The sequence below is a fragment of the Monodon monoceros genome, unplaced genomic scaffold (assembly GCF_005190385.1).
Source record: "Monodon monoceros isolate NGI ecotype Baffin Bay Population unplaced genomic scaffold, NGI_Narwhal_1 Super_Scaffold_20, whole genome shotgun sequence".
NCBI classification, from domain to species: Eukaryota; Metazoa; Chordata; class Mammalia; order Artiodactyla; family Monodontidae; genus Monodon; species Monodon monoceros.
Genome location: NW_021703777.1, coordinates 49,934,432 through 49,960,743, shown reverse-complemented (window position 1 = coordinate 49,960,743; position 26,312 = coordinate 49,934,432). Strand labels below are relative to the sequence as shown.

General features: G+C 37.6%; 1 protein-coding gene and 1 pseudogene across 1 annotated transcript in view; one reads left to right on the top strand and one right to left on the bottom strand.

The window, feature by feature from the left end:
- Positions 1 to 26,312, top strand: part of MOB1B (MOB kinase activator 1B) — a 54,160-nt gene that overhangs the window by 14,512 nt on the left and 13,336 nt on the right. The window contains exon 2 of the mRNA XM_029235660.1: positions 22,232 to 22,398. Within this exon, the coding sequence (XP_029091493.1) occupies positions 22,232 to 22,398 (167 nt within the window). The remainder of the gene's footprint in view (positions 1 to 22,231; positions 22,399 to 26,312) is intronic.
- Positions 8,585 to 9,118, bottom strand: LOC114902920 (annotated as a pseudogene).

Genomic DNA, 26,312 nt, shown 5'->3' with positions numbered 1-26,312 from the left:
TGTGTGTGTGTGTGTGTGTGTGTGTGTGTGTGTGTGTGTGTGTGTGTGTGTATACACACCCCCCCCCATATTTTCTTTGTCCATTCATCTGTTGATGGACATTTAGGTTGTTTCCATGTCTTGGCTATTGTAAATAGTGCTGCAGTGAACATTAGGGTACATGTATCTTTTCAAATTATAGTTTTCTCCAAATATATGCCCAGGAGTGGGATTGCTGGATCATATGGCAAGTCTATTTTTAGTTTTTTGAGGAACCTCTGTACTCTTTTCCATAGAAGCTGCACCAATTTACATTCCTACCAACTGTGTAGGAGGGTTCTCTTTTCTCCACACCCTCTCTACCATTTGCTATTTGTAGACTTTTTAATGTGGGCCATTCTGATCTGTGTGAGGTGGTATCTCATTGTAGTTTTGGTTTGCATTTCTCTAATAATTAGTGATGTTGGGCATCTTTTCATGTGTGTATTGGCCATCTGTATATCTTCTTTGGAGAAATGTCTATTTGAGTCTTCTGCCCATTTTTGATTGGGTTGTTTGATTTTTTGTTGTTGAGTTGTATGTTCCCTTTATTTCTAATTGCATAGTTAGGGTGTTTGCTTTTATTGTCATCATCCTTTTTTCTCTTTTAATTTAAAAGGGGAAAATTATATCTTTTATGTTAAAATTGAGAATGTAATTTTTTAATAAGTGAAATTTAAAAATAGTCATGAAAAGTAACTGTAGAATATAATTTTAAAATTCTTTAATAACTTGCTAGGAAAATATTACTTTTCTCCAAGATAGGCACAGATTATCTGTAGAGGTGGATTTTACAAAATGAGGTATTTAACTCCAATCGGAATTTTTGTTTCTAAGTTATCTTTCTGATATTTTAATGTGGATAGGAAACTGATAATTTAATGCAAATGATAAACATGTTTGGGAGGCAGATGACATACCTGGAGCTGTACAAATTACCTATAGATTCTGGAGGTAGATGTAAAACTGCTTTTCACTTGTTACTCTCAACACATTTATTGTCTTTCTCATGGAGTTTGATAGAGAGCTTCACCAGGGGTTTTCTTTCTGGATTATTTCAAAGTGGAGAATCTTTTCCCCAAACTTTGAGTGAATAGTAGTGTCTAATTGCTTATGAATCTGAAGAATATGCCTTTATGATATGCTTGTTGTTTTTGAGCACTTACAGGTCAAACTATAATAAGCATGGGTAAGTTATGTGTTATAAAAACTCAGAACACTATTACTTTATCAGTAAATACTTTGCATACTTGTGTGTGTGAGGAATCCTGCTAGCCTTAATGAATTTGTTCTTTTTATGGCAGTTCTGATATTTACATTTCACTTAGTTCAAAAAGAAACTGGAGAGAAGAGGGGAAGATTTTTTCATTTAGTTTTATGCGTTTTTTACTTTTTTCTCCTCTTTTATGTTTTTCACTCATTTGTGTTATTCTCTCTTACTTTTAAATAGTCACAGTTCAAGCCCTTTCCAGGTACTGGGGAGCATTACTGAATCTCAGATAATGTGAAATGTCACTTTTACAGTTGACTGTATTAGGATTAAAGGGGCTTTTTTTTTTTTTTAACTTGTATCTTTCGTGGAATTTTATACAGCCCTTTCTTTGCCGTGCATTCTCAGGTTTGGCTGCATCTGTGTATTATTTTCACAGGGACTTTCTTGACATCACACTGATAGCCACCAGCCGTTCTTGTTTTTAGCCTTCCTTTAGAAGCATCATGATTTGTCCTATGCTTGGGCACCATAAGCTCATGCTTAAACCATTGGTGGTCTGAAATATGGAAATCCTTGCTTCTGAACAGAAAGGGAGAATGAAACAATCTTGATTAAAAGAAATATTTTCCCTCAGTTCCTTTATAGAAGAATTCAGTTATTCTTGTGATCTGGAGTGTGTAAGTTGGGTAAAATCATACTTTTGTGCCTCGTTTTCTTATTTCTAAAAAAGACAGTTTTATATTTGACAACATTCAGTGTTTCTTCCTTATGGTGTTTGAAAAGATTTATGGTGGCTTGTGGGATTGGTAAGAATGAGATTAAATCTCTGGAGAAATAATTTACATTTAGTGATTTTTAGGAATAGAGAAGATTTTGTTCCAACCTCTTATTTTTAGATGAACCAGTTGAGACTCTGGGATCTTGTGATTTTCCAAGGCTACACTTAGTTATATAAACAAATTCTAATGGGACTAATCTTGATTATACCAAGAATTCCAAGTGTCTTACTGTTTTAGTTGTATTTTTTGACATTACATGACTTCACACTTTCTACAATTGCTTATTAAAAAAGGACAGTGTGGGGCTTCGCTGGTGGCGCAGTGGTTGAGAGTCCACCTGCCGATGCAGGGGACACGGGTTCGTGCCTCGGTCCGGGAGGATCCCACGTGCCGCGGAGCGGCTGGGCCCGTGAGCCATGACCGCTGAGCCTGCGCGTCCGGAGCCTGTGCTCCGCAACGGGAGAGGCCACAGCAGTGAGAGGCCCGGACAGTGTGTAGCTATAACAAAGCTTATGTCTATGATGGACCTTCACTATGAAGGATAAAGAGATGGTACAGATATATTTAACTGGTATCAATTATTGAGCACTGATTGTGCACCAGCTTATGCTCTGTATTTCTATACATATCATTTGGTTTTCAGAACCATCCCACACGGTAGGTGATATGATTTCTCTTTTTTGCAATCAGAGCGATTAAGTAACTTACCCAAAGTCACCCAGCTAATACAAGGCAAATTAGGGATTCCAGCCTAGAGTACGCAACGGTAATATCAAGGTTTCTCCTATTCCTTATGAGGTAGATAATGCTCAAGTTAAATAATAACGGTAGATGGCTTTTATTGAGCCTTGTGCCAGGCATTGCAGTAGTATTTTACTTACTGGTTTCTAATCCTTGAAACAACTCTGCAGCATAATGCTTTCTTCATTTTCAGATGAGTCAGATTAGTCTCCAGAGAGGCTAAGTAATCAGGTCAAGGTCTCTCAAGTAGAAGAGGTACTCTGTGATTCCAGGGCCCTAGGTCCAGTCAGCATCGGTGTTTTCCCACTACCCTGTGCTGCATGCTACTTTTACAAATTTCAACTTGATGTGTATTTAACTGATGGCTTTTGGTTGCCTCAGGGACCATTGGTATATCAACCTGATTGAATCTGGCAAGTTTCTAAGGTGAATGTATATTTTTGAAACAATTTTGATAATAGAGCTAAGGATGATAGCAATAGCAGCCACCAGCTAATAAACCATTAGGACAAGTCTGCATATATATAGGTGATTTTGGCTTACTTATCCATAGTATACTGTAAATAATACTGGGGTCAGAAATATATTGCACAGTATGTTTAGATTTTAAAGATAGAGCAGTTCATTAACATTTCTGTAAATAACCCAATTTTATTGCCATGTTTTGGTAAACATTCAAACTTTTTTATTAAGCTTTCAAACTTTTTAAGTTTTAGTTTTAATTTTTGTCAGTATTATACATGTACATGATTTAGAGTCAAATAGTTTTATAAAGCTTGTCATAAAAACAATCTGTCTTTTCTTGCTTCTAGTTATAGCCATTTGAGCTCTTTTACCTGATTTTTAATTTCTTATCTCTAACTAGTTTATCTTGTTACATATTGATTTTTTCATTTCTAGGCATTAACTATTGAATTCTTATTATGGAAGAAGAGACTATCACCCCCTCCCATACCATATATATATACACACATACATCCCATCCTGCCTGCTTCTCAGTATAGCAGTTAATACTATATAAACACTGTTGGCAGTTGAGCCAAGTATATGTACTGTAATTTTATTTTTCCTTTCCTGAACGACTTTATGTGTTTCTGGAAATTTTTTGTTTTATTTTCTGTGTAGTCAATACTTTTTTTAATCCCCAAACATTCCCTCAGTTAACCTTCAAATACATTCAGATTCTCTCACTTTATCTTCTTAATCTTGTTGTGTAGCTGTTATTTTTGGAATCTACCTTCACCTTCATTCTGGGGATTCCCTTTGCATGGTTTTTGGTTGGATTTCTTCTTTTCTTGGGTCTCACATCCTGTCTCTTGGTTTACTCCCTTATTTGGGGCATACTGTCTAAAAGCTAACTAAAAACAGTAAGTGGAATGTTAATATTTTGAGACCTCATGTGTCTAGAAATATATTCTACCTTCATACTTGCTTGATGTTATGTCAACGTATCAAGTTCTAGGCTGTAAATTTTCCCACAGAATTTTAATTTTAATTTATATGGATGAGGTGTTCTACTTGTTATTGAGAAGTCCAGATGCCTTTCTGATTTCTGATACTTTGTATGAAACTTGTTTTTTCCTCTGGACAATTTTAAGTTCTCTTTTTTCTGAGATTTCATAATTGCATCTTTGGTTGTGGGTCTATTTTCATCCACTGAGTTGGTGGTCTCTCTTTCAGTCTAAAAAAGGCATTTTGGGGACTTCCCTGGTGGTGCAGTGGTTAAGACTCTGCACTCCCAATGCAGGGGGCCCGGGTTCCATCCCAGGTCAGGGAAGTAGATCCCACATGCACGCTAAAGCTAAGAAAGAGAGGGAGAGAGGGAGGGAGAGAGGGGGAGGGAGGGGGGAGGGAGGGGGGGAGGGAGGGAGGGAGGAGGGGGGGGGGGGGGGGGGAGGGAGGGAGGAGGGAAGGACTTGAGAAGAATTTAAAAATAAATAAAAAGGCATTTTCAATTCTGGGAAAATTTCCTGGTTTATTTCCTTGATAAAGTATTTTCTTGATAAAATATTTCCTTGTTTTTCTGTTATACATTTCTGGAATTCTTATTACTTGGATACTGGGCCTCCTGGACAGATCCTTGATATTTTTCTCTTACATCTCTTTCTTTGTTTTTTATGCTTTGCGTTCCGAGAGATTACTTCAGTTTTATATTCTATTCTTTCTATTATGATTTTCATTTCTGCTACCATTTAAAAAATTTCAAGGGTCTTCTTTTCTTTTTTATATATAGTATTCCTTTCTCATTTCATGAAGCAATATTTTTTTCCTATCACTGAGTATATTAATTTTAGGGGGGCATTTTTATTCTTTGCCATTGTTTATCCTTTTAGTTGCTTTTTTCTGTCTATTTTGATGTCTTGTTTCACATTAGAGGCTTCCCTCAAGACCTGGTAACCCTTTTGCTTTCTGCTTTTATTTACAAGTAGGACAACTGAAAAGTGAATTGGAACTCTGTGCATGTGTGTGGTGGGCATGTCAACTGTGGGATTTGCTGAAGGGTGATATGGCTAGGCTGTTACCTTGAAGAACCCCTAGAATAAAGTACTTTCTAGGTCTTTATGTGGTGTGGTCAGATTTGCCAAAAAAAAAAAAAAAAAGCACAATTGGTCTTCGCTTGGAGATTATTATCCCGACTGCAAGGTTCTGGGGATCCTGCTGGGGGAAAAGGCTAGGGGTCTCAACATTGATTTTTTTAAACTCATCTAATCACCCAGTGTTAAATATGGTACATCTGCCCGCAACTGTGCCTGTGACGGTATCTGCCAAGGCAGACACCCTCTCTGTTTTGCCCTCTTCATAGAATAAACCTTTAGCTTCTAGTCTTTTCTTAGGATGGGAGGTAGTACAGAAGCCTACTGTGTAGATTGCAGAGGGCGTCTGGGTGTGTAACTCCTTAAACAGACTGTGGAAGTCTTGTTCCATCTTCACTCCTACTTCCAGAGTATCCTACTTGTACTGATTCCTGAATCTTTTATGGGATCTATTGTATAAATTGGGTTGCTTCCAAGTTTAGGGTTAAGTTTCCTTAGATATGTGTGGGTTTTTAAAAATTAATTAATTAATTTATTTTTGGCTGCATTGGGTCTTCGTTGCTGTGCGCAGGCTTTCTCTAGTTGCAGAGATTGGGGGATACTCTTCATTGCACTGCGTAGGCTTCTCATTGCTGTGGCTTCTCTTGTTGTGGAATACAGGCTCTAGGCTTGCGGGCTTCAGTAGTTGTGGCACACAGGCTTAGTTGCTCCACGGCATGTGGGATCCTCCCGGTCCAGGGCTCGAACCCGTGTCCCCTGCATTGGCAGGCGGATTCTTAACCACTGCGCCACCAGGGAAATCCTTCCTTAGATATGTTAATTCAGTTATTTATTCATCTACTTTCTAAGTCGTAAAATTGTTGTTTTCTCCTCTTTTATTCTCTTTATCCTTATGGGATTGATTTTTTTTAAAATTCACTTTATTATCACTTTGAGTAGGGAGTGGAAGCTAATGTGTGTTTTCAGCCCACCATCTTTAACCATCACTCTTCAGAATAGTCTTCTTATAGGTACTGATCCATTTTATTGCCATGTTCTGTTAAGCATCCACAGTTTTGTGGTGTCTCTAAGAGAAAGGAAATTATATCACTGTGTTAAACTACTTAATGTTTTTTGAGTTCTTTGTTACTGCGATGTATTAGTAGGTAGTGAGTCTAAGAGTCCTTTTCCACCAAACAGAGTTCAATAACTCTAATTTTTACAAAAGTACAGATTAATGTAAATTTGAGCTGCAAGGAGCTTTTATTTATTGTTTATTATCAGTCCTCACTGGTACTCCAGATTATTCAGATTATGCTTCTAGAGTGTGCTTTAGCAAATCTCATTTAAACTTTAATTCCTTTGACCTGAATTATTCATTGGTTAAAACTTATCTCCAAATCAGGAATTATCTGTTTTATTAAAAAAAAGAAAAAAAAAGCAACAAACAAAAACCAGTTAGCTGCATTTGAAATTAGATTTATAGGAGAAAAATGATTTATAACTTTTGTATTCATGTTTCTAATATATTCCTCCAGTTCCAGTAATAAAAGAAATGGCTTTTCCTGTTTTCCAGGACACTTTATCAGTTTTTATAGGCATTAACATGGGCTTCTTCTTTTCTTAAAACTATTAATTTAATGCATTGACTTTCTTATAAATGCCGTGGTTTTGAACTTTAATATAAATTATTGTACAAATATGAACAAAGCTTTCTATTAGAGTTACTATTTAATAGAAAAAGAGTAAACCATAGAATACAAACTGTAGATGTTTTTAATTGACTAAAAGACCTATACTTATCATCCTACCATCTGTGTGTTTTTATCCAAAAGAATACATCTAAAGGATTAGAAAATAAATGTGGAGCTCTTAGAAGATTTCAGGAGAAAACGAATGTTCTCATGGTAGCCTGAGAGAAGGGAGACAGACTAGGGCAGTTGTTCTTTTTCTGGGTTTATGAGCAGGTTTTAGCACTTCCCTGAATTCCTGTATGCAAAATATTATGTCTCTAGAGAGAAGGTTCATAATGTCTTTCAGATTATCAGAGGCTCAAAATAGATTAAGAACTAGAGGTAAAAAGGTCAGTAAAGAAAAAATTGTATACATTTTTAAGAACATTACAGGAGGTATTTCCATCTTATGTACTTAGCTACAACTATGCATGTATAGTATGTACTATGCTTCTGTATCTATTATGACTGGGCCTATTTGTATAAGCTCAGAATATAAATTTAGCAAATGTTGTCAGAATGTTTGCTTTTACTTTACCATTTTTGACCTGGAGTCCTTTATCAGTTTAGCTCAACAAACTTTTGTTGAGGATGTGTTCTGACCTAGGCCTTCTGCTAGGTTCTGGAGATGCAGTGATGGCTTGAAACAGTCCTTGCCTTTGAGAATCTCATGGCACATTGTAAAATAGAGACACATTTTAGTGTTCTGTATGAACATGGAGAAGGCATCCTTAACATAGCTTAGGATATCAGTGAAGCTTCCCGAGGAAAAATGACCCTTGAATTAATTCTCTACGGATGACTGGTAAAAAAAAAGAAAGTTCAGTTAAAAATGTATGAGATAAGGATGAGTAGGCTCCATCTGATTTTAACTTTGTCTTTTTTTTCCTAGTCAGGCTGGCTTTATTGTAAGAGTTTAATTTCAAAGCATTTAGACCAGTAAAACTGCTGTGTCACTGAGTTGATACCAATTGTGTTACTGCTTCATATTTGCAGGCAAATGATGGACTATAGGAGTTGTAGGTGAATCTTTGCTCTACTGTTAACTTGAGATCTGTACCTGATGTAAAGATTGTTCCATTACTGCCAAGACTGCAGACTTGATCTTTTGTTGCGCTGTTTATGATGAGCTGTGGTTTTGAAATAGATGCCAGGGAAATTCTCCACTTTTACTTTGGTGGAAAAAAAAAATCCTGTTACTACAAGGAAGTGCTTATTAGTTTTTAAAGTAAAGTTAAATTGCTCTAAACTATGGGAGGAAACCGCAACCTATTTAGTTATTACAAATAACTAAATAAAATGAAAAATAAGAGCTACCTCCTCCCTCCCCCCTCCCCTCCCCCAATGGGAGGAGTAGGCTTGCTTTGACTGAGATGTCTTGCTTTGATTGACCTATTTATTTATTTAACTTTTTTTTTTTTTGCGTTCCACACAAATTTTATTTACACAGTCCATGTGAGATTTCTGAACCTGTGCCAAAAGAGGCAAGATAAGGCCTTTTCTCTCAGGCCTGTTACTGAAATGTAAATTAACACAAATGCAAGTCAAACTTACTCATTGTTGACAAATAGCTCTTAGTCCCTATTTTAGTATAATCATCACATGGGGGAAGAAAAAAACTTCCTAAGATGCTCAGCCTCAAAGGGCAGTCAGTGGGTGTCAGCATCCCCCTCAGAGGTGCTGTGCCACCCTGGAAAGAATGCCTTCGGGCTCCTTCCCATCCCCCAAGGCAGCAGCAAATCCTTCCTGTCGCCTCCTTTTGGCCAAAGCAGCCAAAGATTTAAAAGTCTTTGGTTCGTAGATGGCTAGATCTGCAAATACTTTCCTGTTGAGCTCCCCCTGGCACTTAATCAAGTTGAGGATGAATGCTGGGTACCTGAGGCCGTGTTCCTGGGAAGCAGCTGTAACTCGACTGATCCAGAGCGTCCACAGGTTCCTCTTCTTCAGCCTGCGGGCTCGGGTGCACTGCACGAACGCTCGCGTCACAGCCCTGACGGCCAGCCCGTAGCACCGATTCTTCCTCCCCCGGAAGTGCCGCGCGTGCTTCAGCACCTCCTGGACCCTCCAGTAGCTGTCGGTGATGCGGTTCCGCAGCCAGAGCTGCGCCGTGAGGAAGACCATGGCGCCAGCAGCCCGCGCCTCTGCTCACCAAGGTGAGCGTCGCACCGCCGCCGCCACCCCTCCCCAGCGATTCCGGGTCAGCTAACTTTTTATTTTATATTGGAGTATAGCCGATTAACAATGTTGTGATAGTTTCAGGTGCACAGCAAAGGGACTCCGCCATACATATGCATGTATCCATTCTCCCCCAAACTCTCTCTCCCATCCAGGCTGCCATATAACATTGAGCAGAGTTCCCTGTGCTATACAGTAGGTCCCTGTTGGTTATCCATTTTAAATATAGTAGTGTGTACATGTCGATCCCAAACTTCCTGACTATCCCTTCCCCTTATCTTTCCCCCCTGGTAACCATAAGTTCATTCTCTAAGTCTGTGAGTCTGTTTCTGTTTTGTAAATAGGTTCATTTGTATCATTTCTTTTTAGATTCCACATCATACAGTATTTGTCTTTTTCTATCTGACTTACTTCACTCAGTATGACAATCTCTTGGTCCATCCATGTTGCTGCAAATGACATTATTTCATTCTTTTTAATGGATGAGTAATATTCCATTGTATATATATATACCACATCTTTATACATTCCTCTGTTGAAGGACATTTAGGTTGCTTCCTTATCTTGGCTATTGTAAACAGTGCTGCAATGAACATTGGGGTGCATGTATCCTTTCGGGCCATGCTTTTCTCTGGATATATGCCCAGGAGTGGGATTGCAGGGTCATATGGTATCTCTATTTTTAGCTTTTTAAGGAACTTCCATACTGTTCTCCATAGTGGCTGTACCAATTTACATTCCCACCAACAGTGTATAAGGGTTCCCTTCTCTCCGTACCCTCTCCAGCATTTATTGTGTGTGGATTTTTTGATAATAGCCATTTTGACTGGTGTGAGGTGATATCTCATTGTAGTTTTGATTTGCATTTCTCTGATAATTAGCGATGTTTACATCTTTTCATGTGCCTCTTGGCCATCTGTATGTCTTCTTTGGAGAAATGTCTATGTAGGTCTTCTGCCCATTATTTGATTGGGTTGTTTGTTTTGATGGTATTAAGCCTCATGAGCTGTTTGTAAATTTTGGAGACTAATCCCTTGTTGGTCACATCATTTGCAAATATTTTCTCCCAATCTGTGGGTTGTCTTTTCATTTTGTTTATGATTTCCTTTGCTGTGCAAAAGCTTTTGAGTTTAATTAGGTCCCATTTGTTTATTTTTGTTTTTATTTCCATTATTCTGGGAGAGGATCGAAAAAGATATTGCTGTGATTTATGTCAGAGAGTGTATTGCCTATGTTTTCCTCTAGGAGTTAAAGGACCTAAGGTTGAAAATGAAATTTTGGTGTCAGGGTTAGGAAATCTCCCCAATCCATCTGTTACTTCTTTTGCTGTAGTTTAAAATCTTTTAGATTTGTTGCACCAAATAAAGATGATGGGTCAATCCCTTTCTTTAATACTGAGAACAATTGCTCCTTGCAATAAGAACAAGATTTTTCTCTCCTTTCAGTATCATTATTTAAGATCATAAACATTTATTAGTAAACCTGTTATGTCCCAGGTTCTTTGTTAGATTCTCGGGATTCAAGGATGACCAAGACATGATCCATATTCTTGAGTAACTCACAGTCTAGTGAGAGAGAGAAAGAAAAATGAAAACGAGTAAGCATGAGGAGGTACTGTTTTAATCTGACCCTTTATGGATTAGTAGGAGTATGGCAGGGAGATTGCTATGGTCTGAATGTGTCCACCCAGATTCATAAGTTGAAATCTTAATGTGCAATGTGATGGTCTTAGGAGGTGAGGCCTCTGAGAGGTGATTAGGTCTTCAGGGTTCCACCCTCATTACTGGGGTTAGTGCCCTTAGGAAAAAGATCTCGTAGAGCTCCCTAATCCCTTCCACCATATGAGGAGGTAGTGAGAAGTGGCCAGTCAGAAACCCGGAAGAGGGCCTGACAATGCTGACACCCTGATCTTGGACTTCTGGCCACCAAAACTGGGAGAAATAAATTTTTGTTGTTTATAAGCCACCCAGTCTGTGGTATTTTGTTATAGTAGACTGAATGGACTAATACAGGGATAAAGTGATGATTATCTATATGTGTGTGTATTTGTATACGTATAAATGCATATGCATATAGTCCTTCATTCATTGAGCATTTTTAAGCTGTCATTTCCTATACTGCGCATTTGCTGTGTGAGAGCTACCTTAAAACTAAGCTGCTTTAGGGGCTTCCCTGGTGGTCCAGTGGTAAAGGATCCGCCTTCCAATGCAGGGGACGCGGGTTCGATCCCTGGTCGGGGAACTAAGATCCCACATGCCATGGAGCAACTAAGCCCACGCGCCATAACTACTGAGCTCCCGCACCACAACTAGAAAGCCTTCATGCCACGAAGTACAGAGCCCATGTGCTTTGGAGCCCGCGCTCCACAACTGCAGAGCCCATGCACCCTGGAGCCTGCGTGTCACAACTAGAGAGAGAAAACCCACACGCCACAACTAGACAGAAACCTGGCACTGCAACAGAGAACCCGCATGCTGCAATGAAAGATCCCGCGTGCCTCAACGAAGACCTCGCATGCCGCAGCTAAGACCTGACACAGCCAAAAAAATAATAAAATAAATAAATGTTAAAAAAAGAATGTAAAAACTTATTTTAAAAAATTAAGCTGCTTTAAATGTATTCATTCATTTAATTGTCATAATGGTCCTGCAAAATTGGTGATGTCATGTCCAGTGTTTAGTTGTAGCTTGGAGAAGTTATATGATTTATCTAAGATTTCACAGCTAGTAAGTTACGAAGACAGGATCTGAAACTGGGTCTTTACTCCAAATCCTTTGCCCTTTCCTATTCTGTATCCCAGATACCACATTGAGCAGTGTAGTTACAAAAATGAAGAGGCCACAGCCTCCTATTCAAAAGAGGTATCTGAAAGAGAACACATAGATATGTTACAGGTGTTTTAAGCTACAAGGAGACAGAAGAGAGGATGGAGAGGTTTTCATGGAAGGCTAGGAAAAGTTTTTATAAAAGAAGTGATTGATGTTCAAGCTCCCTGGGTGTTTCTTGGTTGAAATATCAGTATATTTGGAATTACTGCCAGCTCAGTTGCAGGTTGATGCTCATTCTGAGCTCTGCATATGCAAGTTTTGGTTTCTTCCTTCTAACAGTCCAGCGCATTGTAGAGGATTCAGAAAATGCAGTTACTGCTGTTGCATGGAAATCACCTAGATATTCAACTATGGGCACTTCCTAAAATCTCCTGTGGTTTTAGTACCTATTTACTGAATAATGAATTCAGTTCTGGGCAAAGAAAATTGCAGTCTGTATACAACTTAGAAGCTCAGAGTGTGATTGGAGATGAGTGATTAAACTTTAGTGTCTTCATCTATAGCTAAAATTATGCCTCACATAACTTCACAGATGTAGAAACTAATTGGCCTTTGCTTGTGAAGTGCTTTTTATTTTCTAAGGATTAGATTATAAAATTTTATGGGGTATTAAATAAATAGTGAATTGACCAACCCTCTACCTGTTCTTGCATGAAGTCATGGAGTTACACTTTATACAATTGAAGTGTTAGGAATATGCTGAAAATTGAGAGGTAACGCAGTTAGCAGTTTAATATACTTGTGCAGTGGTCCCTAATGTGTGTTAAGGAGCAAGATGTTAACATGTGGAAGAAAAGTTTCCATGACTAAAGATGTTTGGGAAGCCCTGAGCTAAACCATAAGCAATTTTCTTTACTATAGGACTTCTCATAGCTTATAAAATACTTGTTTTAATAATATACTAGTGCATCTTTTGGCACTGTGCTAACCAGTGAGAATGCCAAGAGTATTAGTTACCTTCAGTCTTATTTTTCCTCTGAACCTGAGACGTGTAGGTACAATTGCCTGCCTAACTTAACCATTTGGATGTCTAATAGGTATCTCAATTTGTGCAAAATCCATCTCCCCAGACCTATCTCAATAAATGGCTCATTTTCTGCCTGCTTGATACTAAAAACCTAGGAGTCTTTCTTGATGGTCTTTTCTTCACCACTCTCCACAAATTCTGAAATCCAAAGTGAGTCCTGTTGGTTCTACCTACAAATATTGGAATCTGGCTTCATCTTTCTGCCCCTGTTTGTCCAAGCAATCATTCTTTCATTCTTTCTTCTTTGTAGTTTCGTAACTGGCTTCTCCGTTTCTACTTTTGCCCTCCTCCCAGTCCATTCTCTACATGGCAACTAGAATGATCTTTTTTAGACCATTAAATTGTCATGTTATACTTCCATTTTTTTTTAATCTGCAAAGTCTTCACATTTATACTTAAAATGATAATCTAAATTCCATACTTTGGTCTCTAAAGTCTTACCTAGTGTGGTTCTACAAGACTCTGATTTCTTATACCACTGTTGCCATCATTCATGCTGCCTTCATCACCATTACCTTCTTAACCCCTCTTCCTTGAAAAAGTCACTTTTGTGCTAGTTTATCCTGTAAGTGTGGAATGCTCTTCCTTCTTCCCCAGATCGTTCCATGGCTGATTCCTTCTTCTTGTCTTTCTGGCCTTAGGGAGGCCTTCTCTAACTATCTAACCTAATATAGTACCTTGTCACATTACATTATTTGTCACATCATTCTGTTATTTTCATCATAGCACTTACCACTACCCAGTAGTGTTTTGTTGGTTTTACTTTTTCTTCTACCTCCTCTCCCCACCATGAAAGTAGAGATTCTCTTGTTCAGTGCTGTGTCCCAGGGCTTAGAACAGTGCTACTTAGAATATAGTAGGTGGTCAGAATATGCTAGTTGGATGAAAGAATGCAAGAGTGAATAAATGGATGAAAGAAACTGACTTATTGAACTGGTGAGGAATGTTATTGGGAGGCTCCTTTTTTTTTAATAGTAAAGGTTTTTCTTTAAACATTTTAAAAAGTTGAGCTGTTATTCACATACTATAAAATTCTTCCTTAAAAGTATACAGTCCAGGACTTCTCTGGTGGTCCAGTGGTTAAGACTCTGCACTTCCACTACAGGGGGCACAGGTTCAATCCCTGGTTGGGGAGCTAAGATCCCACATGCTGCGTGTTGCAGCCAAAAAAAAAAGTATACAATTCAGTAGATTTAGTATATTCACAAAGTTGTGCAACCATCACAACTAATTCCAGAATATTTTTATCACACCCAACAGAAACCTTTGTATCGTTAGTAGTCATTCTCCATTTCTTCTTCTCCAGCCCCTGGCAACCACTAGTCTCCTTTCTGTCTCAATGGATTTGTCTATTCTGGACATTTCATATGAATGGAATCATAAAAAATGTGATACTTCATATTTTGTGTCTGAATTTTTTTCTCAGCATAATAATATTGTCAAGATTCACCCATGTTATAACATGTTATCAGTACTTAATTCTTTTTTTATGGATGAATAATATTCCATTGTATGAATATACCATATTTTATTTATCTATGCATCAGTTGATGGACTTCTGGGCTGCTCACACTTTTTGGCTCTTATGAATAATGGTGCTGTGTACATTAATATACAAGTGTTTGTGGACGTAAATTTCAGTTTTCTTGGTAATATACCTAATCATCTCTCCTCCCCTCCCCTGACCCCCTGGCAAGCACTGATTATTTTACTGTTTCTAAAGCTTTTCCAGAGTGCCTTGTATTTGGAATCATACACTATGTAGCCTTTTCAGTCTGACTTTCTTCACTTAACAATATTCAATTAAGGCTTCTTCATGGTTTTGTTTTTTATTTTTTTGTGGCTTCATAACTTGTCTCTTTTTAATCTCTGATCATAATATTCCATTTTATGGATGTACCACAGTTTATTGATTCACCTATTGAAAGGCATCTTGGTTGCTTCCCACTTCTGCGACTATGATCGAAGTTGCTATAAACACTCACAGGCAGGTTTTTGGGTGGACATAGGTTTTCAGCTCAATTGGGTAAATACCTGAGTGGGTTTGCTAAGTTGTATGGAAAGATTCTGTTTAGCTTTGTAGCAAATTTGGAAGACAGCCAAACTGTCTTCCAAAGTAGCAAATTTGGAAGACAGCCAAACTGTCTTTCAAAGTGGCTGTGCCATTTTGCATTCCTACCAACAATGAATGTTGCTCTGCATCCTCATCAGCTTTTGGTATTGTCAGTTTTTTGGCTTGTAGCCACTTTAATAGGTGTGTAATGGTATCTCGTTTAAGTTTGCAATTCCCTGATGACAAATGATGTTGACTGTCTTTTCATATGTTTATTTGCCATCTGTTTATCTTTTTTGGTGGGGTTTGTTCATATCTTTTGCCCATTTCTTCCTTGGGTTGTTTTCTTATTGTTGAATTTTAAGAACTTTTTGTATGTTTTGAATACAAGTGCTTTATCAGATATATGGTTTGCAAAGATTTTCTCCTAGTCTGTGTGCCTTACAGTGTCTTTCACAGAACAGAATTTTTAATTTTAGTAAATTGCCTACAGAGGAACCTGCTCGTCCTGAAAGCACTGAGCTTTAGCCTAATGTTAAATACCTGCTGCCCCTTGCCTACTGCTCAGAAAAAGGTCAGCAGAGGAGGGTATTGGGATTCACTTGCTCAGAGACTCTGAATCACAGTCCTATATAATTCCTGAAGAGTCTCTTACAGTCCTTTCACTTTCCTGTAGTCCAGATTCTGAGCTTGAAGCACAGTGGGAACCACTCTTACGTTCACTAAGAAGGTAAGTCTTCTACTGGGCGTGTTCACTGAGTCTTCTACTGGGCACGTTCTAGGCTAGGTTTTTTTCAGACTTTCACTGTCACTGTATCTCATCAACTTTTTAATCTTACCAGATTTCCTCAATTTCTGATCTTCTCTTAGCCTTCTTTCTTGCTTTCCAGAAATATTGAGGGTTTCTTTTTTTTTTTTTTACTCTCGTAACATTAACAATAACAGCAACAGCACCACCAGTGATTAGTGATTTTAAAAGGATGTAAGGTAGAAATGTATTTATAGATATGTCTGTTCAGATTGCTGACTTTCTGAATCAAGATTGTATTTTTGGTACTCATAGCTTTTAGCCTTTAGCCTTTGACTTTATTATGTCTAGAACCCATTCTACTTGATTTTGACAGTTTCTAACATTTTTTGCTGGTGCATATGTGTGTTTCTGAAAGTACAGATGTGTTTGGCAACCTTTTAGGGGAAATTACTCTCTCGTGAAATTGTATTTTTCCTTAATGGCAGTACTAAATATTCATATAAATTAGAAGAGGTGTGAAGAGAGGAAATGGAATTAGGTACTTTGAAGATTGTTTTTAAAAATGTACCTACTAATGACACTCTCAGTACAAATTAGCCTTGTGTTGTTTCATAAGTGACTTGATTAAACTTTGGTGATAGAGGAAGAAAATAGAAATAATTGGATAGAAAATAAAGGTAAGCATCATGTAGTGTTGGCTAGTGGATAAAAGAATGGGCTTTAAATATTTAAATCCTAGATTTAAATTCTGGCTCCTACTTTACCAATATTATAAGCTTGAGCAAATTATTTAAGTACTTTAAGTCTCAGTTTTGTTACCCATAAAATAAAGTATAGCATGTACATCATAGAGTTATGAAGATTAAATGGGATATTGCATGTAAAATACTTACGAGTACAAGGCCTGCAGTAAATATTAGTTAATATTAATCATCATCATTACTATCCTAGTGTAGGAGCTCTCAGCCTGAACTTGACTGGAACTATCAATTAACAAGTATTTATCAAGTATCTGATCTCTAGTATTGGATTTAGACCTACAGAAGGAGCTACTGTTGTGAATATCAGGTTGGTACCTAGAGGTGGAACAAAGTGAGCTAACATTAGTGGAGTTCTTACCACAGGGTTCAATAGTAAGGTAGATGTTATTATTCCAAGCTGAGGCTTAGTAATGTTAAGTAACTTGAAGATAATGGACTGTTTTTGAGTCCCACTTCTGCCATTTAATTTAACTAGGTGGTCAGAGTAAGTCACTTAACTTTGAAGGTATGGAGTTATTGACACAAATAAGTTGATGTTAATTTACTTCTAATTTTGAATATATGGACATGTTCTTCAGTGTCAAAATATACACATCTGTATTCTTCTAACCCTTACCAGTGCCCCTGTTTTGAGTTCTCTGTACATCTGCCCCGCCAATTCCTTCAGCCTTACGATTCTGCAGTCCAACTTAGAAAATATCAATTTTGTTGATAGTTGGATTGAACAATAAAGGGTTAAAATTGAGGGTAATGATGGGTGTGACTGTGTTGAGATAGTAAGAAATGGTTTATGAGAATAAATGAGGTGTCACAGTGGGGACTAATCTATTTAGGGACTCAAAGAGGAAATAAATGATGCTTTTGAAATTTACAAAAGGTGATCAAATTGGATGACTAATTATAAGGGATATGTGTTCAGAGTTTTCCCTTTAGACTCAGTTATTTACCTGTCAAGCCATCCCGTCTTGCTCTAGAAATTGATTGTCCTTCAAATATGAGTAAGAGGACTAGAATAAACAAACCTGACTCCTGGATGTTTATTTGGAAAGAAAAGACCTCAGGGTAATGCTGTGAATTGTCAGTCACATTTACATTCTAATCAGAAAGCTCTAAACTCTCATACAGTTATGATGCCCTGTTGGGAGCTGTACAAGAGAAACTAGCAATTGAATCCCTGTCCTCGAAGACCAAAAAAGTATATAGCTACTCTCATACGTTGTTAATGGGTTTTAAAAGGGTACAACTTATTTTTGGGGAAAAAATAGACCTTATATAAAAATTTAAAATGTATGTGCTCTTTAGCACAGCAATTTTATCTCTACGAATTTATCTTTCATAATATGAGGGTACTTACTGCAGCATTGTTTTTTTGTTTTGTTTTGTTTTTTATAGTTTAAAACGCTCTTGGAATCTTAGTGTTTTGTTTTTCTTTTAAACTTATTTATTTATTTTTGGCTGCGCTGGGTCTTAGTTGCAGCACACGAGATCTTAGTTGCGGCACGCATGTGGGATCTAGTTCCCCCACCAGGGATTGAACCTGGGCCCCCTGCATTGGGAGTGTGGAGTTTTACCCACTGGACCACGAGGGAAGTCCCTGTGGCATTGTTTGAAGTAACAAATAACTGGAAACAACCTAAACGTTTATCAGTAGGTGATTGAAAATATTATATGCCTATATAAGGAAATATTATTTGGTCTTTAAAAAGAATAAAGTAGATCTACTTCTACCTTAATACACAACAATATTCTGGATATATTAAGTGAAAAACATTATTTAGTATACTATAGTATGCAAGAACTGTATAAAACAGGCACAGTCATTCTTATGCTTGTATAGACATAGACTCTCTGGAAGGATACACAAGATATTTCTTCTGAGATTCTTCTGATACAGAAATTTCTTCTGAGGGGGTGGGGTGGGTGGGAGGGCTACATACTTTCTGTTATTGGAAATGTTTTTGAATATTTGCATCAAATGTCTTAACCTGTCATGTGAGATATATTTGCATTTGGCCACATACATTGTTACCTTAAGAACTTGCACTCATTGATGAGGATTTTTGTGTACATGCTTTGGTACTTGTACTTTTGAACTTGAGGACTCTGTTAATCTTTTGACATGGGAATAAGGAGCAGTATTGAACCACCACCCTTCCAGGGTAGGGTGCATCCTGGTTGAAGTTTCAGGTAGTTGAAGAAAAACTGAATATAGTTTTTAAAAAGAACATTTAAAAAATCAGAATACTGAAATGCTTAATTATTCTGCCTGAGTAAAGCAGAAGGGTCAGAAAGAAGGGGAATTTGATGGAGGACTTGAAAGCATTTTGGAAGTATGAATGTACATGGAAATGAGGAACCGAGGAGGGAGTCCTCAGGGAACTAAAAACATTTTATAAACATTATCTCATCTCTAAATTATACCCTTTTGTAAAAAGTTATTTTCCAGACTTTCAAAAAACAAAGTAAAGAAATTGAAGCCCAGATGATAATTTGTGGTTTCCTAAGTAACATAAGGAGAAAATAGCAAAATGAGGACTAGCGCCTTGTTTTCTTGATTTCCCGCCCAGCCCCATGATTATTCTGAGATCACCTGAACCGTGACATGGGAATAGCACCAAAAACCATTTTAAAAATTCTGTTTGGAACTTGATGTGTAAGAGCATTTGTTTCCAAAGTAAGGTTATATTTTCCCCAGTCTTAGGAGACAAGGATGGGAATAGGGGTTGAATACAGCTTTGTACATTGCACTACCATTTCGTTTTTTTACTATGAGTCATTCTGGTTCAGAAAAAGGAAGGATACTAACATTTGCACAGCATTTTACAGCTTTAGAAACTTTTTTCACCTTTATTATTTTCTCATTTTGCAGCTCTTTATGATACAGGTAGTGGTAATGTTTTGTTATTGTTACTAGGCTTTCACTATTAAAGAAAAAATAGGCTCGAGAAAGTTGGGTAATTTGCTTGACACAGCTGATAAGTGTCAAAACTGGCCTTTACAAAATCAAACTCAGATTTTTTTCTTCTTTCTACCCAAGTATTAGGTCTTTGAGGTATATTTGTTTAGCTTTGTGGAAGACCAATTCTGGGTGGGTCATCAATCAAGAAAACATTTGGAAACCTAAAACTTGAAGGGACAGTGGTTGAATAAATAGGTGGTTTAGGGGAGCAGGGGAGGCTCTGACCCTCCTGCATGCAAGCACAGCTGATGTCCTTGTTGTTCTCATGTACTCTGCCAGCCCTTTTCAGAGCAGCTTGTCACCTCAGTTGCTGCACCAGTCTCAGCAGTGGGCTAATTAAAGCGAATGTACTTAACACTAGGCCTGAAGACATGCACCAGATTGATGTTAGGAGAGCTATTTTTGTAGTTAATCATACATAAATTAGTAAAATGTCTTTTTGTAAAAAATATTGGTGAAGTTTATTTCTCACACTAAATTTTGGTAAAGGATGAGAAGGAGCAGGAAAATGAAATAAGCTTCCAGCTTGGTAAGCATAATGACCTTTTCTACGTTTTCACATTTTAGAGATGCTGGGAGAGAATTCGGCATTTAATACATTATCTGATTAAACTGAAGAAGAGTTTCCACACTCTAGTGTGGGTCCAGACCCTGTGTCTAATATTGACTTTGGGGTTTACTCTGAGTGCAATGGAAAGCCACTGAATGGCTTTAAGCAGAGGAGTAACATCATCTGATTAGTGTTTGTAAAGAGATCCTGGGCTGTTGAGTAGAGATATCTGGCAGGGAGGGGGACCAAGGTTAGAGTTGAGGAGCATCACTTTACTCTAAATAAACACCTGAGAGACTTACATGTAAATGAGAATACCATTATCTTAAAGTGAAAAATACCTGTCATTTGAATTGGATATTTGGGTTGACTAGTAAGTAGATTCTTAGTTTCTCTCAGGATTCTTAGTATTTTTTGAAAACTCCTCAGGTGATTATAAAATGCAGCCAGGGTTAAGAACTACTGCTTTATCTTGGGGAAAAAAGGAGAGATCTTGGGGGTAGGCTTGGGAGAAGGGTGTTAAAAGTGAAAAGCTTTGGAGACCTTGGGAAGTATAACTATTGTTTATCTGTTTTCTTTGGAATTTAATTTTCAAATTCGTATGTTCAAATGTCTGAATGCTAACGGTAGTATGAATTTAGTAACATTAAACTTTAGATAATTCCTACTTATCCAGCCTCTTCTAATTCATTCTTTCCCTATCTGTTGCTTTTCATAAGAAGAGCAGGGGAGTATTGAGAATGGATGACTAGAATATAATACAATTTGAGAAGAATTTGCCAGCATTGGGGCTTCCCTGGTGGCACAGTGGTTAAGAATCTGCCTACCAATGCAGGGCACACGGGTTCAAGCCCTGGTCCAGGAAGATCCCACATGCCGTGGGGCAACTAAGCCCGTGAGCCACAACTAGTGAGCCCCAACTAGTGAGCCCGAGTGCCACAACTACTGAAGCCCGTGCGCCTAGAGCCCACGCTCTGCGGCAAGAGAAGCCACTTCAATGAGAAGCCCACACACTGCAACGAAGAGTAGACCCCGCTCTCTGCATCTAGAGAAAGCCCGCACACAGCAACGAAGACCCAACGAAGCCATAAATAAATGAATGAATGAATGAGTGAATAAATAAATAAATAAATTTATATATTAATAAAAGGGGCTATCCGTTTGAACATCTTTAAAAAAAAAAGAATTTGCCAGCATTAACAGAAGAATCTGTCTCTTAAAAACTCTTAAAACCATTTCTAAGATGAGTTTCCATTGATTCATTTAAAAAATATATTTCTTTGTGTATACATACACACATTTAGAAATTTGAGCAACCATATTAATGTCTAGCTACTTATCTGCATACCTGGGATTCTGGATTAAGATTGCTGTTGCTTCCTATAATTGGATAGAAGCACATGTAGCTTTTCTTTCTTGCTCTAGGATTTTTGTGCTTTATTGATATAAAATTATATCTTTATGTTTTTATACAAAGGAAACAAATTATTTGTATTAGGATGAGAGACTTAGAATAGGGGTAAAAAGGAATACAATGACTGAAGATTATCACAGAAGTACTTTTCTTTGTTTGTTTTAAATATTTATTTATTTATTTATTTGGCTTCACCGGATCTTAGTTGTGGCACACAGGATCTTCGTTGTGGCGTGTGGGATCTTCATTGCGGCACTTGGGATCTTTAGTTGTGGCACGCGGGCTCTTAGTTGCGGCACGCGGGATCTAGTTCCCTGACCAGGGATCAAACCCAGGCCCCCGCATTGGGAGCACAGAGTCTTAACCACTGGACCACCAGGGAAGTCCCCAGTACTTTTTTGTTTTTATAGATTACTGAATCAGTAATTTATTGTTAGATTAGTTAGTTGGATTAGTTATAGCTAAAAATTCTTTTTCTCCTTTGGAGTTACAGTAGGGAATGTAGAGAAGGTTTGTAGGAGTTTTGGGTAATCAAACACAGTGGTTACAACAACGATGTTGCCGGGATTTAATGTAGCTGATACAATTTAGGGTTGTTTATTTGTGAACTTTTAGGATCACTGGCTGTTATTTTATGCAGTAATATAGTATAGTAGACTCTATTGAAAGTCATGCCTTAAACACTGATGTGCCTTTTTCTTCTTTTCTATTCATAGTGGTAGTCGCTCCTCTAAAACGTTTAAACCAAAGAAGAACATACCAGAGGGTTCTCACCAGTATGAGCTCTTAAAGCATGCAGAGGCCACACTGGGCAGTGGAAACCTCCGGATGGCTGTCATGCTTCCTGAGGGGGAAGATCTAAATGAGTGGGTTGCAGTGAACAGTAAGTAGCCTTTCTGTTTCTCAGTAGACTGTAAATTAGGTTAGTAGCCTCACTGTAGGTGAGTGTTGGGGTGCTCTCTATTCTAGGATTTAGTTAGCAACCTAATACCACAAGATAGTGGTACCTCAATTTACTTTAACCTTTATGGTATTTTATTTCTGAATATGGAGTTACATGAAATTCTTATCTCCTGTTATCATGTGATACAAAGCATAGATTTACCATCTTCATTGGAAAAAATGATAATGATAGCAGCAATTAATGTTTTTGGAACACTGTGGCACTCTGCTATTCTTTCTACATGAATTATTTTTATTTATTTATTTTATTGAAGTTTATTTGATTTATGGTATCAGTTTCAGATGTATAACATAGTGATTCGATATTTTTAGATTATACTCCATTTAAAGTTATTACAAGGGGGCTTGAGAGTCCTCTTGAGAGTCCGCCTGCCGATGCAGGGGACACGGGTTCGTGCCCCGGTCCGGGAAGATCCCACATGCCGCGGAGCGGCTGGGCCCGTGAGCCATGGCCGCTGAGCCTGCGCGTCCGGAGCCTGTGGTCCACAACGGGAGAGGCCACAACAGTGAGAGGCCCACATACTGCAAAAAAAATAACAAAATAAAGTTATTACAATATAATGGCTATATTTCCCTGTGTTGTACCTTTGTGGCTTATTTATTTGATACTTGCTGATTTGTACCCCTTAATCCCCTACCTCTGTCTTGCTCGTCCTCCATTCTCTCTCCCCACTGGTAACCACTTGTTTGTTCTCTATATCTGTGAGTCTATTTCTGTTTTGTTATATTCATTCATTTTATTTTTTAGATCCCACATGTAAATGATATCATACAGTATTTGTCTTTCTGTGTTTGACTTAAGCATAATACCTTCCAGGTCCATCCATGTAGTTGCAAATGGTAAAATTTCATTCTTTTTTATGGCTGAGTAATATTCCAGTGTGTGTGTGTGTGTGTGTGTGTGTGTGTGTGTGTGTGTGTGTGATAAAGAAGATGTGGTGTTTATATATATGTATATATACATACACACACACACACACACACACACACCATTATCCATTTATCTGTTTATGGACGCTTAGGTTGCTTCCATATCTTGGCTATTAGCCTCCATATGCTGCTATGAACATTGAGGTACATGTATCTTTTCAAATTATTGTTTTTATTTTCTTCTACATGGATTATTTTATTTCATCTTTACAACCTCATGATGTAGGTACTATTATTATCCCAGTATATAGATAAGAAAGCTGAGACAGAAAGATTGTAGTAATGTGCTTAGATTATACAGCTATTGAATGCTAGAGACTGGGCTCAAATATAGAGCTCTAAAATTTCAGAGACTGCGCTTTAACCCCTATGCTAAATTGCCTCTTTCAGTAGCATACTTATTTATTTGTCTAAACTACGCTTTAAAAAGAAAAAAAGACAATTCAATAGTGATCTTATGAAATTAGTAAAATATGTTTATGATATATTCTTAACCTCTAGAAAGAAAAAAATATAAGTAAAAAGTAAATATATTCTTGGGAATTAAGCCAGAGTAAGTTGGGGAATAAAAGTGGTACTTTAAAAAAAATTTTTTTTTAATTTTATTTTGATTCTTTTCTCTCTCTCTTTTTTTAAAATTAATTAATTTATTTATTTTTGGCTGCGTTGGGTCTTCGTTGTTGTGCGCGGGCTTTCTGTAGTTGCAGAGAGAGGGGGCTACTCTTCGTTGTGGTGCATGGGCTCCTCATTGCGGTGGCTTCTCTTGCTGAGGAGCACGGGCTCTAGGAGCACGGGCTCTAGGCGCGTGGGCTTCAGTGGTTGTGGCTCACCGGCTCTAGAGTACAGGCTCAGCAGTTGTGGTGCATGGGCTTAGTTGCTCCATGGCATGTTGGATCTTCCTGGACCAGGGCTTGAACCTGTGTCCCCTGCATTGGCAGGCGGATTCTTAACCACTGTGCCACCAGGGAAGCCCAAAAGTGGTACTTTTAGTATTCAAGGTTTATCAGCATTGGTGAAGAAATTAATAGAATTTTATAACTGGAGGAAATTTATATGACTCTAGTTATAATAAATGAAATTGAATTGAAAATATACACTAAATGCCTAGGCTTTGATTAAGGAAAAACAGAGCAGTATTTTTATTGTAATATTTGATAGTATCTTATTGTAATTTGAAACATATCATGGGATTTATAAATTGAGCTGCCACCCACTAACTTTTAGGAACCTAAAGTATTTTACTGAGATGTCTTAAAACCTTACTGTGACAGCAGTTCTGTAAGAGCAGTATTATTAGAGTATGGTTATCCTCCTGGACCCAGAGAGTTTAGTTACTAAAGAGATAAAGTGATTTGTTTGCTTTATTGATGAGAGTCATCTAACCTATAAGATAGTTCTATGACACTTTAAGGAAAATATTCAGAATAAGTTTCCAATATATGTGTACATCCTTTTTTTGGGCACTTGTTTGTGCCTTTTTGTACCATTTATTTGAGAGCTCATTTTCTAATTTTAGAAATCTAAGGAAGGTAGTGTAGAGCTTCTGTACTACATGAGATTGTGACTTTTAAGTATAAAACCAGATCATTGTTTTCTGTCTGTATTTTCTCTGTCTCAGTTATCAGAACTGAGTGTCTGTACTATTGAAATGTCTAGAACTTCAGGAACTTATAAAATTTCACAGACATTTTGAAGTTATAGCCAGAAAAATATTGCTTTGAACTGAAGTGTTTGAACATCCCCGTAGAACATAGAATTCTGCCTTTAAAATATAGCAGTTGACCGAAGTATTGGATTACAATTTTTTTCTTATTTATAGTAATCTTTCCAAGTGGCACTTGATGAAGTGAATAGGATTTGAGGCTAGATAGGTAATTTCCATTCACTGACAGTGATTAAGTAAACATTTCGGGTACATAAAAGAGTGAAGGGGATTTGTTGATAAGATTGGCATCTTAATGGCCTTTTTCCTTCAGTTTACTTGCCAGATGAAGATAAATGGTAGAAGATGGGAATTACAAATTCAACAACTAGTCTCATAGCCAGAAACCAGAGGCTGGTTTTGAACATTCTGCTGCTAGAGAGTGATAGGTTAAAGGAGATACAAGGTTCAGAGTTTTGGAAAAAGTGGGTGGATGGCTTATAGTTAATTTTTGTGGCACAGAATCTTGAGGCCATATCTTCATTTGTGGAAGAAAACTAACAATTACTAAATGTCTACTTTATGGTAGACACGATTTTGTTTTTTAGCACTCTGCAGTAAACTGAATTTTAAAGGTAGGAAACTGAGATTCAGGGAAGTTAAGTAACTCAACTATTAAGTATAGAGTTGGGATTCAAAGCCATAGGTTACCCACTGTTCATGTGGAGGACAACCTGATTAAAAATGGGCAGAAGACCTAAATAGACATTTTCCCAAAGAAGACATACAGATGGCCAACAGGCACATGAAAAGATGCTCAGCATCACTATTCATCAGAGAAGTACAAATCAGAACCACAATGAGATATCACCTCATACCTGTCAGAATGGCTCTCATCAAAAAGATCACAAATAACAAATGTTGGTAAGGATGTGGAGAAAAGGAAACCCCTACAGTGCACTCTTGGTGGGGATGTAAATTGGTGCAGCCACTATGGAAAACAATATGGAGGTTTCCCTAAAGTTAAAACTAGAAATATCATATGATCCAGCAATTCTACTGCTGGATGTATATTTTAAGAAAATGAAAACATTAATTTGAAAAGATACATGCACCCCAGTGTTCATAGCAGCATATGGAAGCTAATAGCCAAGATATGGAAGCAACCTAAGTGTACATCAACAGATGAATGGATAAAGAAGATGTGGTGTATACACACACACACACACACACACACACACACACACACACACACACACACA